General features: G+C 39.8%; 1 protein-coding gene across 11 annotated transcripts in view; it reads right to left on the minus strand.

Moving 5' to 3' along the window:
- Positions 1 to 14,738, minus strand: part of GTDC1 (glycosyltransferase like domain containing 1) — a 340,919-nt gene that overhangs the window by 185,200 nt on the left and 140,981 nt on the right. For all 11 annotated transcript variants that reach the window (XR_009558256.1, XR_009558255.1, XR_009558254.1 and 8 more), the window contains one exon: positions 1,383 to 1,727. Coding sequence is in view for 7 of the 11 variants with exons in the window: in XM_060279574.1 (XP_060135557.1) it covers positions 1,383 to 1,727 (345 nt within the window). In the remaining 4 variants the exon portion in view is untranslated. The remainder of the gene's footprint in view (positions 1 to 1,382; positions 1,728 to 14,738) is intronic.

Genomic DNA, 14,738 nt, shown 5'->3' on the forward strand with positions numbered 1-14,738 from the left:
TTAGCTTTGCCCTCCTTTATGCCGAATGCAGAATAAACGGAGGGCAAATGCTTTGTTTTTCATTTAGTCTGCAACTTAGGGGGGGGGGAGCAATATATATTAAGACGAAGGCTTAGAATCATCAGAGTTTTGGCATTTACCTTGATGCACCTTTTTATTGTAAAAAGAAGAAGAAGAAAAAGAGCTAGGAACTATAGTATCAGACTAGAGAACTTCATAATCCTGACCACAAGTGGAATTGCAATTAATATCTGTCCTGAGCACATCAAATTGTAAAATAACCTATGAGAATACAGCATTTTTGAGCTAGCAGCAATAAAATATGATTAAAAATAAATGTAGCTCCCTGAGAAAGGCTATACAAGAAGTGTGAAGTTGATTAAACAAATCCAAAGACAGATTCCACATCGACTTCCAATTCCTACATTTTATGTTCAGACATTTAGAGTCAAAGATGAAAATCCCTTTAGGTACCAGATGCTGCAGATCATCTGGGAGAGCTTCTGGAGTTTTAATGTGCTGGAAGTCAAATCCTCTGCAAAGGCGATTTGCCCTGTCGGTGTGGTGTACTTATTGCTTCACCTGCGAACAGTTGCTCTCAGAAAATCTGACCTACTGATCGACCCAGCATCTCTGAAATAAACAGACTATAATCTGTGGATGAAGTGAACTCTAATCAGGCCACATGCAGATTAAACAAACTGTGAGGAATAAAAACTAGATTAAAATGTTCGTGCCCAATACCGGAAGATTATCAGGACATTTTACCTCTTTAAATCCTAATTTATGGTGGGAGTCAAGCTAAACTTTATATATTTGCAGTGATTATGTGGCATGGTAGATTTTCCTCAGTTTAGAGAAGATTTTGTGATCAGGTATTTGTGTCAACAGCTTGAAAAGCAGCAGTTTTCGTGTAGGAATATTCCATTCTATCCGTCTATCTACAGAGCCTTACATATGTGCATATGTTTTAAAAATCTGGACAGGTATATAAAAAAACTACGACACAGAGCAGCATAGTATGGCCCTGAATTTTAACACCTAGTCAGTCACATTAGTATAATTAAGATAATTTAAATAACACTGCATATTAAACATCATTAGTGGACTGAAATGCTCTGAAACAGAGTTTTCAGCGTTTTACATATCATTTCAATGTCATAGCTATACCTCTTCTCCCCCACCCACACAACCCACCCACCCCTCTCGTGCGCTGAATGCCTGCTGTGAAATTCAGCTTTAAAAAGCCACCATTTGTTTTCAGTAGACCACTACCTTTGCAAAGATATAACATGCAGAATAAAACAATATTGGTACTAAATCAACATTGTATGTAATAACTCGTCTGAAGATATAGCATTTTCATTTGGTGTTATACTTACCACCTGTGTGGCCAAACAATGTGCAAAGGTTTCTCCAGATGGTCCAAACTAGCTGAGACGCTGCACAGGTTATCAGTTGCATGTTGGCTATCTTCCTCTTGACAAGGGGTTGTACTTTTCAAAGATGTAGGCTTGTCCAGATCTTCTAGTGTCAGTAGTTGGTTGGGCAGCCCCTCTGGTCCCAGGGAATGAAGTCCAGACTGTGGTTCACTATGTCTGGGACTAACGTCAGAGGCGCTGATGTTTATTCCACCATTCTTTTCTTGGAAAGGCAGACAGGCACCTCCATCTCCTTTAGCACCACACATCTTCTCAATATGGGCCAGTTTGTGTTCTGGCATAAACCTACAATTAAAAACAAAAACAAAATTAAATTATACTTGCTCCGAAATGGCATCAATTACTTATGTCCGCTTGCAATTTTTGAAAGCTATCTTTTTTATTATTAAAAAAAAAGACAAAAAGCTGCAATACAAAAGCTGCTTGAATGGTTCTGCATAGTGGTGGCTCTATCATCTTAAAATTCATTTGCCACATGATAGAGAAAACAAAGAGCCAAGTGCTTCCAGGGGCTAAGGGCTCTCTTTTCCAGCTCAGAGATCCTGAGACCATTGGAATTGCAGAGGCTGAAGCAGAATATACAGCTCTGTTGACCAGGCAAGGTCCAAAGCCTACCCTCTCACCAGTCCACCCATCACCCATGGAGGGATGCTCTTGTGAGAGAAACAATGAAAAGGTAAACAACCGTGAAGTGCAAATATTTAAATGTATATGCACCAACAACCTTCACATATACAAAGAGATTCAAAAATGTGTACAAAATCTGTACAAAAATGTGTATTTGCCCTTCACGGTTGTTTACCTTTTCATTGTTTTGCTAACATTACCGTGTTGTCTGTTTGTTGCTGCTACCTTGTGAGAGAAACAGCTGGTAGTGCTCCAGCAGGGCTCTCTGGGCCCACCACAACACACTCTAAGGAAGAATGAGGCATTGTGGGTAAATTTCCTGTGCCACTTCCACTTTGCCAAAATAGTGGCAAATCCTCTTTAAAGTTCAACATTAAATTTAAACTTTAAGCAGGATTTGCCACCTGTGCAGCAAATTGGCTATGTCAGTGTCTGGAACCACCTCACCCACAAAGCCCCACTCCAAGGAAGCACCCCCTTTCTCACAGTGTGGTGCTTAGGAGAGAAAACGGCCTTGGCACAAGCAAGTGCCAGGTCAGGGAAGAAAGGAAGGAGGTAGCAGAAGTCACTTGCCACAGGTATAGAAGGCAGTCCTGTTTAGGGAAGTTTTTAATGTGTGACATTTTAAGGTATTCTTAATATTTGCTGGAAGCTGCCCAGAGTGGCTAGGGAAACCCAGCCAGATGGGCGGAGTACAAATAAATGATAATAATAATAAATAATAATAATAACAACAATAATAACAATAACAATAATTGCAACAAAGGGGAGTGAGGCCACTTCAGAAACAGCACAATGTGTTGTGCCTATACAGCAGTGGCTTTTCAAGGTACCAGACACAGTATTTCTCAATTTACTTCTTGAGGTCTCTTTTTGATGGAAATATGCAAAAGCGTGTGCCTACCACTGAGCTACAGTCCCTCTCTTTAAGTTCCATGGAAACACCAGATAGTTTTGACTAATTTAAGTTGTAAACCCATTTTTTAGGGAAATTAATGACCAGCTTGACTTCAATTGGGGACACCCCTGTTGTTAAAAGTTTCCATGTCCTCATACTATAACATTGCAAATAGTTGCATAATCTGCCATAAATGAATGGTGGATTACTACAACTACTACTATTTCTACAAACAGCCCCCCCCATCCCAATAGTTTGCTCTATGTGGTCTTCTGTCTCCTTACCCAAATTCTAGTCCTTGTGCCCAATTATGCAGTGCATCACTTCCAGCTATTTTTCAGGTTTAGGTTCTCATAAATCCATTGTGGGATTTTCAGTTATTAGATAAGATGTCAATGAAAACAGCTGCAAAATATATTTTCTACAAGATGTACATGGAAAGCCCAATCTGGGCACAATCAGGACTTTTGTTATCTACTTGCATTACACACATAATACTAATCACCTTGACAGTTTTTTAAAGAAGTTAGTTTGGAATACTGCTCGCTGAATGATTTTTAAAGCAAGATTTATTTCATGATATATCAAGGAGTAAGTATTATCCACATTAACTTGGCATTGTTTTGGCACCAAGTAGTTCTGTATATCTTAATAGCAATAGTGCAGACATAATAAAACCTGCATGCTGAGAGTCACAAAAATACCAAAGTGTTCCTCAATGAAATGATGCTTTAAAAAGTTTGCAAGTTAGCTTAGATGGTTGAGCTTTCACTATGTATCATTATGTCTAAAACACAACACTTTTTATAATCTCTGGAAGACAGAACAGTCTACATCACAAATCATACACAGTACAACCTCTATTGTCAACCTGGCAGGAATGATATGACACACAATGTATTGCCCAGCTGCTACTCAAATGGTTTGCATGATGCTTTAACATATCACTAGAAATTAAGAACTAGAAATGGACATGACGATGAAGGAACATTTCAAATAACGTGGTCGAATAATCTTAAAGCTGTTACAGTTTACCCATGTTATAGAGCAGTGGTTCCCAATTAGCTAAGTACTGTGGACCCCGTTTTTCAAAATTCCAAGCCTACTTTTGAAAATTTTGATATTGGTATGGTAGTTTTTATTATGTGAATGGTGCCATTCAACCCCTGCGTGGGTTAAGTGGATCACCGATTGGGGATCACTGTTATGGAGCCCTTATACAATCAGTGTGAATAGGTTAAACACTCATGGGTATGTTGGACTGTGGCAGCAGCAGCTTTATTCCCATGAATGTTGGAGCAGAGCTTGCTCTTGTGCAATGGAAGGGCTCAATCCGTGTGACTGGGAACTCTGAAAAAGCAGGACTCATGATTTCACAGAAAAGTACAATTTTGCATGGTTAGACACTAGTCTAACTTTTAACCAAACCTGTGTTAGATCAGAAGTGGGGTGTCTCACCATTCCACCCTTCTCTCTGCAGAGTTTGTTCATTTGTAGTTTGAAAAGTGTTAAAGCAGACCTTATATAAACTATTAATGCTGAAAAGTCATACCATAACAAACAGCATTAAGTGCTCGTAGCACATGGAGCTAATTCAAAATTATAAAGAAGCAGGTAGAAAAGAAGGACATATTTTTAACTTCTTTCCCTGCTTCTAATGCGCTATTGGACCAAAGTCCCTCCAAATTTGTTGGACTAAAACACAGGGCACCATGTTGGCTGGGGCTGATGGAAGTTGGAATCCAACAGAATCTGTAGGGCTGCACATTTCCCACCTCTGTTCCAATGCAAAATCTGATGTTATATAAAGGCGAGAAAAGAGGCACAAGTAATTCTGATTAACTCCGCTTCTATATAACACATAAAGCGCTACTTCATAACATTGGATCTAGTCCTTGTCCTTATCCAAGGTTAAAACACTGGCATGTGTTGATCCTGGAAGGCGCCATAGATTCAAGGAAAGCAGCAATGTCCTGCCACATCTCCTGTTCTCATCAACACCTTCTCACAAGTATCAGCTTGGAAAGCACGCAGGGACTTTTCTTAACCCCACTTTCACACTCTGATGTGGCATTGCACATATAACATTTTACACTTTTGGTGAACAATGTAGCTGCTACCAGCAACAGTAGTTGGGTGGCACCTGGTGTCAGCATTGAAGGGAGAAGCTAGAGTGGTGTCTTGATTTATAACGCACAAAATTCAAAACTATCAGGCAACAGATTAGAATACACATAAAAAAAAAGTCACGAGCTCACAGCTTTAGTATGCAAGTGTGTCTTGCGTTGCCTAGCCTGTTTGTAAAGCCATTGGCTTAGTACGTGAAGTATTGATTTCTAATGCAAAACAACACAAAGACACACACACACACACACACACACACACACACACACCAAAAACCTCTATTGGAAATGTAAGTAAGAACGTTTTCCCCTTTCCAGAATTTAGACTGGTTCCCTTGAGATATAATATTCCCAGTTACAATGTTTATAAACATAACAAAAAATAAGCCTTGAGAGTACCACAAATATAATAAATAACCTGTCAGCTTGGTGCATTTGACTGTAAACGCTTTGTTGAAACACTACAGCAAAAATAACTAATTCTTGACTACATAATAGAAATCTCTTAACATGCTAAAAGTCACTATAAATGTCAGCCTGGATGTTTGACATTTAATCTGCCAGATTTGCCATTCTTTCTCGCTTGTGCAATACACATTCTCTACATCGAAAACAGCCGTGCCAACACACCTATGCACATTAATTTGCAGCAGAGAAGCGAGTCTTCTACTGCTTGCACGTTAGATGTCATCATGTCCTTTTGTACATGTTTATTCACAACATCTCATTTGGCCTAATGAAACATTACTTATGAGAATCAGTATTCTTCATTGGCACTGACAGTCAACTCATACACCATTTTATTAAAAACACCACCCAAAGAAGAATGGGAAGATACTGATGTCATCGTCAAATGAATAAAAACCACATTAGAAACACTGGCTGGAGGGCTGTTTTGGGTTAGATCAAATTATTAAAGAAGCGGCCCTGGACTGTGTGCTATGTACAGTATATTCTGAAAAGCTATTTTTCATAAAAACAAAACACATAAAACATGTGAGAGCTGGAAGAAATATACTCTACATATATAACTTTCAAACTTCATAGAGACCATGTCTATAAATCCAGGGCTGTTCTAGAAAAATGCAATGAAGTAAAAATGGAAATGTCTAGGTCCATATTTGTTTTGTAAACGTCTGGTGAAAGCCACTTAAAATACAAAGCTATCTCCAGGTAACTAAATCCATATCCCAGACCTCAAAATGGCCAAAAAGAATGACTTCTGAATCCAAAGACTCTCTTTGCAGAGGGAAGTATCACTACCAGATGATTCTGCATGGGAGGGCAGCAGGACAAAACCTCATAAAGATGTTCATACTCTACCTACCATAATGGTTTTTCAATGAGATTCTACCCAGGTTTTGTAAACGTATTCCAATGTTTCTTCCCGAATGCAGACTTTTTATTATTTCCACTTCTAAGATCACATGTTGGCAAAAAAATAAGTAAGTGAGACAGCAGTAGTTACTACAAAATAAAAAAAAATCCTTCAGTAGCACCTTAAAGACCAACTAAGTTTTTATTTTGGTATGAGCTTTTGTGTGCATGCAAAATAAAAACTTAGTTGGTCTTTAAGGTGCTACTGAAGGAATTTTTTTATTTTGTTTCGACTCAGACCAACACGGCTACCTACCTGTAACTAGCAGTAGTTACTCTTTGCTGTAAATGATACTGATGTATAATTAGAAGAAAGCTAAAATGAAAAGGATGGTAAAAAAAAAAGAGAGAGAAAGAAAAGTCACCGTCTTTTTTGAAAACAGGTGCTTTACAATTCTTATCACATCAAACTGACGGTGGGGAAAGGAACTTTTCAGTAGTAGCACCCCTGTTATGGAATGGCTTCCACGGAGTGGTATGGCTTTATAATCTTTCAGTCTTTCAGGTTTTGCAGTTTAAAACTGAGTTTTAGTTTTAACATTTCTTATTAACCTGTAATAGTTTTTACTGTTTTACATTGTATTCCAATTTGTAGTATTGTTTTTCTCTGTGAGCTACACAGAGAACGTCTGCTATCAGATGGCTATATAACAGCAGTTAATAAACAAACAAACAAATATACTGTGAGCAAGCTCAGGGATACTGTGGATTATTAGAATCCATTCAAGTCAGGTTCAAGATCTTTAGAGACCTAAGTACAATGTCCAAACACAATGCACACTGGACCTATCAAGACCATTAAGTATCTGCACACTGTTCTGATGACCTTAAGATTTTTTCTTAAGTTTTGTTCATTTGCTTGCCTTTTTCACTTTATGCACCAAAACTGAATGTGGTATCACATACAGGCAGCGACCATCATGTACATGCTTGTTGCTGTCAACCCAAAAGTGGCCCAAAATCGGGGCAGAATGGGGGTAGGGGCAGAACAGGAGTGGAAAGGAGCAGAGTGGGTTTCTGTGTGTTCCATCAATGCACACACAAAATGGTTGCCGCCTAAACACTGACAATTGGTTCAGTTCTCAAAGTATGAATCTTTATGCACCCAAAACAGCATCACTATACCCATGGGAAGTATAAATGGGTTTGTGGAATGCCAGGGTTTGCAGAAGTACAAGGACTTTATTTTGGTGAGGGAGAGGGGTAGCTAATATTTTTTGTTTGTTTGTTTAAAGCCCCAAAGCCCACTAGGACAAAGTATGGTCAATGGCCATGGAATACTGGCTGGTTATTGAAGGGCACAAAAACAGCTGGAAAAGTAAGAAGCAAGGGCAGTGGAATGGAGTACCCTGAGAGAAGGCGTGGATGAGTGGCTGGCAGGCAAGCTAAGCAGCGGCATTTCACACTGTAACATTTTGTTGAAGTCCTTCTTTGTTTCCCAAACAGTAGACACAGGGATGAGGGACATTCTGCCATTATTCAAAGGCGCAACACACCTTGGGGCAGAAGATGCCTACTGTAATCTCCATAGCTGCCAAGTTATCCCTTATTTTAAGGGATTTTCCCTTATGCTGAATAGGCTTCCTCGTGAGAAAAGGGAAAACTTGGCAGCTATGAATCTATAGCTACTGATTGTCTGATGCTGAAGAATGTGAGTGGTGAACGGAATATTTCTCACTCAGTGTCCTTTTTGCTAGGCTGCTTTCTGGTAGTCAAGGAATGGCTATGGACCTGTGTATTTTAAGCACTTGAGACTATGGAGGTTATCATTGTGGGTAGATTGATTTAGCATCCAATGGTGTCCTGGCCTTCTCAAAGCCCCACATCACATTCCCCAGCTTTTGGGTATGCAGTCTGCTCAGTTATAGCTAAGCAGCTCAGGTGAAATGAATACCTGTTGAGGCTCTGCTTGATGTTAACCAGTTAACTTTTTGGTTTAATGTTTACAGCATGTATTAAAAAAGTATGAGAGTGAAGAAAGCAGCTCATGAAGAAGAACAAAGAAAATGCAAAGGGAAATGTTAGTAATATGCTGGAGCATCACTCAGCTAAGTGGCTAACTGAGGAAAGGCACCTGACTTAAGGTAGGATAGTAGATTGTACAAAGAAAATAAAAGAAAGCCAGGCTCTTTAACATTAGAGTGCTTCCAGATGCTACCTCTTTCCCCTCTTTCCAGATGCTACCTCTTTGCTGGGGGAAAACTTTCATTCCTCTGGATTTAGGATTCAAAAGCTCCAGCAAATTTCATTTTATTTCTCAGCATTTCCTGCTCTTCACAATCCTCTTGCCAATCCGATTTCATCCTCAATCAACTGCACTTTCAACATCTTCCGAGTGTTCATCTCCTCTAGGCTGTAATTCCTAGACCTCAATGTAAAGAGGAGGGACAGAACGTATCACGTAAGAAGTACACAAATACTCTGTCTGAACACTGTTTGCAAGTGGACCTAAAGATCCTGGATTTCAAGTGTGTGCGTGTGTGTTTTGCTTTTCTTTAAAGTTACACAAGACACTCTGTGAAATTGAAATGCTTTGTTTTGCTCATCTGATAAGGCTTCTGAGTATAACATTCACTGAGCTCTTCTTCTGGGAAGCACACAGCATGGAAATAGGACTAGCTGAAAAGAAAGTCTGCCACAGAATTATGCAAAGGAGAAAGGAAAAGGCAGAAGCTATTCCCAAAATAAACACAAACCTCACAGATGTGTGCATTCTGGGCTTTGATTCCTTTGTGCTTCCCCCTCCCCCTAGTTCCACACCCTTCTAGCCAAAACCATTTTAATCTACTCTGTACTTGTGGGATTATTACCGACTTAATACTACTTTGTTACATAACATATTTACCCCTGAGTGCCTAGCAAAAGGTTTCCTGCAAACTCCTTAAATCACTTTAGGTTGTTTAAAAGATTTTATTTGTGTTCTTTTTACATTATTTTTTTCTAAATACTCAGTATGGAAAGAAAGTTTTGTTTTATCTCTATCTGTATATAATTTACAGCAAAACTGAGAACTGAGGTCAATAAACAGTTGAATTTACAAAATACCATGAATGTTTTCAAATGTATATAGCATGAATCTTTGATAATAATGAACAAGTGACTGCAAATGATGATGAAATATTATTTTGTATGGCCGTGCAGAAAATGTGGTTTTTCTTCAAGTTTAAGAGAATGCACGCAGCACCTGTAGGCAGCTTTTATGCAGATAAAACTATATATTTCACAGAATAACTTCTAAAATATGAAATAATTATTAAAAGTTATCAGTAATGCAGCATTTAGGCTAGCTATGAATAAGCTCCAGTGCAAAAAGTTGGGTTTACCTCCAAGAGAGCATGCACAGGATAGCACTGCTAAAGACAAAAGAATAGCTCTTGGTACAATGGAAACCCATTTTGATCACAACACCTGAGAAAGGTTTAGAACATATCACTTTGTGTATACTAACTGAGCAAGCTTTTTGAGAACTGGGTTAGATTCTATTAATGCTGGCACATAGCCACCAATATCCAGACTTTAGCTGCAGCACCAACCAACTCAGTTCTAGGGTGTTGACTTACAAAATACGCATTTGATTTAAAGCAGCTGAAAGGAAAAGATGGAACAGAACTGGAAATGGATGCATTTTTGTAAGAAGACACCTCACCTTCAAATCACATGGAGTTTGGGTTCTTCCCCTGCATCCTATTATTAAACTGCCACCACCAGAGCATGTAATTTCCTGGTTAGAAGAACTTCTTCTAATCAGGATTTTTAAAAATCAGTGTCCCCTTTAAACGGACTTTCTCAGTAAATACACAATGCAGAGGGGAATACTATCATAACACTTCAATAGTTAAGTGACTCTATGAGAAAAATACTTCCAAATGTTTCCAAACCCCTCCAAACCGCACCAAAGAACATTATCGTAATATTATGTTTCCCCATGGCCTCCAATATTTAAGCTTGCCATTACTGAAATGATACTTGGATGAAAAAGTTTGTGCTGTGCATAAGATTTTTCCTAAAAGAAGGTCTTGCTTTAAAAGTTTAGCTAGCCTTAGATGTCAATGTTATTTTGATTTTCATCACTTTTCTTTATTAATTGGCCAGCCAGCATTCTACACACTTAGCCTGTTGTATGGGCCCTATGCAAGAACCACTTATTTTAAATCTGAGCAGAAACCATGTGATCCCACTCCGAAGAGTAACTGAAAACAATAACTTGCCTTAGATGATTACATATCATGTTACAAATAGATAGTCATATTTCTTGTAGGGTATAGACAATCCAAATAAACCGTATACCATATTTTGATAACACAATCCAGCATCTCTAGCATCAAAGGGTTCGTTTCTGTTAGATTTTAATGTGAATCAGGGTTGTAATGTTTTCTGTAAGCATAAGCTAACCATTTCAACGATTTTGCCAGCAAGCTGCCTTTTTGGCAGATTATTGGCAGTATGTACTGGCAACAAGCTAGTGCAGCTAAAACCCTGCTTGTATGTTACAGGTAAATAATGATTTAAATAAATTTATGTGAAGTGTTCCACATGGTCACATCTGTTTTTGATAGCTCAATCCCCTGTGCAGATACAAATCCTTTTGTGTGTTTCTCAAGAAAACACATAGTTCACCTTAATTATTTTAACACCTCCTCAGGTATCCAACATAGCAGTGAAACAAAGAAATACCAGGCACAGCTCTCCTAAAAGGAACAGTAATGTAAGATAATTAAGCTGTAAGAAGTGTGTGCGTGTGTGATGACATCAAGCTGTATGAAACGGCCTTGTAGTATTCACGCAGCCAGGTAACCTTAGGTGCGTTTGTGAGGGATGAGAGCAAATCCATCAATGACCATTTGACCCTTATTGTCAAGGACCAGGATGCAAGCAAATACTCACGGCACAATCCAATACTTACTTCTGCGAAAGCTCCCTTGATTTCAACAAGATATACTCTGAGGTAAGCAGGTACAGGCCTGGTTATTACAGACCCAGAGCAAGCTGTCTGCCATAAGTCTAACTCAGTTCAATACCTGACTCCGCTTCAGAAAGCTTTCCCCCATGCCACAAAATGATTTTGAACTTTCTGGCAGTTTCTAAAGCGGCCTCCTATGCAGCATGGTAGGAAGGAGCTGCTGTTCAAGAAAGTGGGGAGGGAGGGGGAAATCCAGCCTAAAAATCTCAGGCTCACTGTACGAGCATCACAGTTCTTTGGATCCTGGCCAAGGTCCCTTATTTGTATGAAGTTGGGCCTGGGCCAAAAATCCTGATTTAGTTTTGCCCAGGGTCTTTGTAATCCTCTTGGTGGCCTTGCATACAGCGTTCTTGTACTACATGAAACACAGAGATATCATTTTAATTTCTCTCAGTCACAAGGTAATATACATCTGAAGCTCTAGCCTTGGCTTGTGGCGGCAGAATCCCAGGATGCTTTACTTTCCAGCAAAAAAAAAAAAAAAGGTTACAATGTCAGTGTATTACAAGAGATGAATGAGTACTGGGACAACGGAAAGGGACGAGGGTGACGTGAAGTAAGCGCTGCTCGGTTTAAGTAGTGTCATACCACCGGGGTATTTGCAGAACTAGGCTAAGTATAATGTGGGTGAGGGTTCAGGCTCGGTTGTGAAAATATTGCACATTGCAATCTCCCTTTGCCCAATTACACCCTTTTTGCAGGGTAGGGAGATGGATTTTTTTTTTTTAATGTAGGAAGCACAGTACCATGGTATATGCACACAGCTAGAACTAAGAAGCTAACTCCTGCATTGATTTCGAATGCAAGATTGGCCCTATCATTAGGCAGAATGAGGCAAGGACCTCAGGCTGAAGATACTAGGGGGCAGGACAACACCAGTAACAGCTGGAGATCAAAGGTTTGTCATGCACCAGCCTGCCATGTACCCAATGAACCAGCCTGTTGTCCTCAGGTGCAGTAAAGGATGCTAACCCAGGTAGCTACTGTGCAGCCAATAGAAAGCACCAACTTGCTCTTTACCTCAGGCAGAAAATATCATGGGACAGCTCTTTCCCTTTCTTATGGGTATGTAAGCCAGTGTTTCTCGACCTTTTTTTGGGCCACGGCACACTTGTTCCATGAAAAAAATCACGAGGCACACCACCATTAAAAAAGTTTTAAAAATTAACTTTGTGCCGCCCTATATTGACTATAGGAAGGAGGAAATTAATCTCCCTCCCGCCGCCCCATGGGAGGGGAGAAGCCTTCAGACCCCCAATTCTCCTCTCCAGTCCAGGCAAGGCTCTGCCTGCCCCCCGATTACAAGGGCGCGCGCACTTCCAGGGGAGCTGCGGGGCGGCTCAAAGGCGAAAGGTTACCTTGGCTGCTGCTTGCGAGTAATTCTGGACCGCGAAGCCCAGCGTCCGCCGCGCAGCCATGGCGAAGGACGGGCGAAGGAGGCAGGGGAGGCTCGATGCGGCTTAAGGGGGGTCAGCGGCGGATCTGGAGCGCGCCTCCCTAGGGGGCCTCCCTAGACTCTAAAACCACCCTCCAGTCATTTGCACTGAGCTTTGGGAAAGAGGAGGAGAAATATTGCTTTCCGGCGGGTCAGCGTTGATTATTGGCGGCCGCCAGGCACGTGACAATGTAAATTGCCCTTCTCGTCGCCGCACGTCGCGGCACACCAGCCAGCGTCTTGCGGCACACTAGTGTGCTGCGAAACAGCGGTTGAGAAACGCTGATGTAAGCTTCCCTAGAACCAAGAATACCGATGGTAAGAAAAAAATATGAGAAATGTCTCACTTTTTCCATGTTCACTGCTAGATGTCTTGTACCCTAAGTTGTTCAGGAGTTGAAAGAAACAAACAAAAAAACAAACCAATGCATTTTTGAAATTTTTGGTTAAAATCACTGCAGTTTTGACAGTTGCAGTGTGTCATCTTGGTTCAAAGCAGCATCGAAGTATATTCCAACATAGACAAAAAAAAAACTGTTCCTTGATCTCAGGAACCATCAAACAAATTTTCCTCATGGTATCCTAATAAAACGTCCAAATGGACAGTGAACAAACAAATAGTTCTCCAAAATATATAGTTGATTGAATTTTATGTAATTTCTAGGTAAGGATGCTTGAGGAATTTGATTTCTGTAACTTCTGATGCAAACTGACCTGATCTTCACCTACCGGAATAATGTGGAGATCAGAATGTAATTTTCCTTCAGAATTCAGAAACTTTTTCTGGCTCAGAAACCGTGTGAAATGTTTAAAAGGTCTGTTTTTGAATGAAATATATTTAGAAGTATGTACATTGGATAAAATATGTATTTAAAGAAACATTTCAATGCAGATTGTAAATAAAAATAAATAAATAAATCACAGATTTATGCAGAAATGGGACAAGAAAGGATTTATAATGAATGCATGCATGCAAAATTGAGAGAATGGAAATAGAAATGGAGTGTTCTACCCAGCTCTAATTCTATGGATACCCCATGGTGCTCAGAACAACTTACATGGTGGTTATCCCATTTTTATTCACAATACCCTTGTGAAGCAGGTCACCCTAAGAGAAAATAATGGGGCCATCAAAGCCAGACAGTGAGCTTCATGGATGAGTGGGGACTGAATCCAACGCTGTACCCTATCCACTATACAGGGCTGACTCATACCTGCAGTTACAATATACTTGTATCACTACAGCCTCTGACCAGATGTATTCCTCATACTGAATATATAGTCTAAAAGTTGATGCATTACTTAATGCTGTCCTGTGGAACTAAGGATACACATGTGTGGAATAACTGAAGTTCAGTGTCTAAAAAATCTGTCTGCAGACAGTTTTGCTTGTTTAAAGCTCAGTATTCTTACCTCCCCGCTAAAATAGGTTTGTCCACAGAGCTTTTAATGTTTGCTCTTCAAAAGATAATCTGCTCTTTCAGGTTTGGGGCTTGTTTGGCCACACACACACACACAGGCAAGTTACTTAAAGCTTAGTCAGAAATTCTTGTCAAGATGTACTGGATGCTGTCATAAAACCATGTAAAGTCGTACTGGGCTTGCTGTTAATTTGTTCAGTTTCAAGGATTTTATCTCTTTTCCACTGTAGGTACAAACCTTGAGGGAGAACTCCTTGTTGTTTAAAGAACAGAAATCCCTGTGAATGTGAACCGAAATGAGAAAGTCTGTTTGCCTTTCTTGTAAGTCTGTTGTTTCACTTCCATTTGGGAGTTGGGAAACAAATCCAGTGAAAGCTATGTACTTTAAAGAGGAGAGAAAAAGGAGTGTTCCAGACATATTTGTTATCGTTTCACTAAAGACTCAATTCAGATAT

This window comes from Zootoca vivipara, chromosome 1, assembly GCF_963506605.1.
Source record: "Zootoca vivipara chromosome 1, rZooViv1.1, whole genome shotgun sequence".
Taxonomy (NCBI): Eukaryota; Metazoa; Chordata; class Lepidosauria; order Squamata; family Lacertidae; genus Zootoca; species Zootoca vivipara.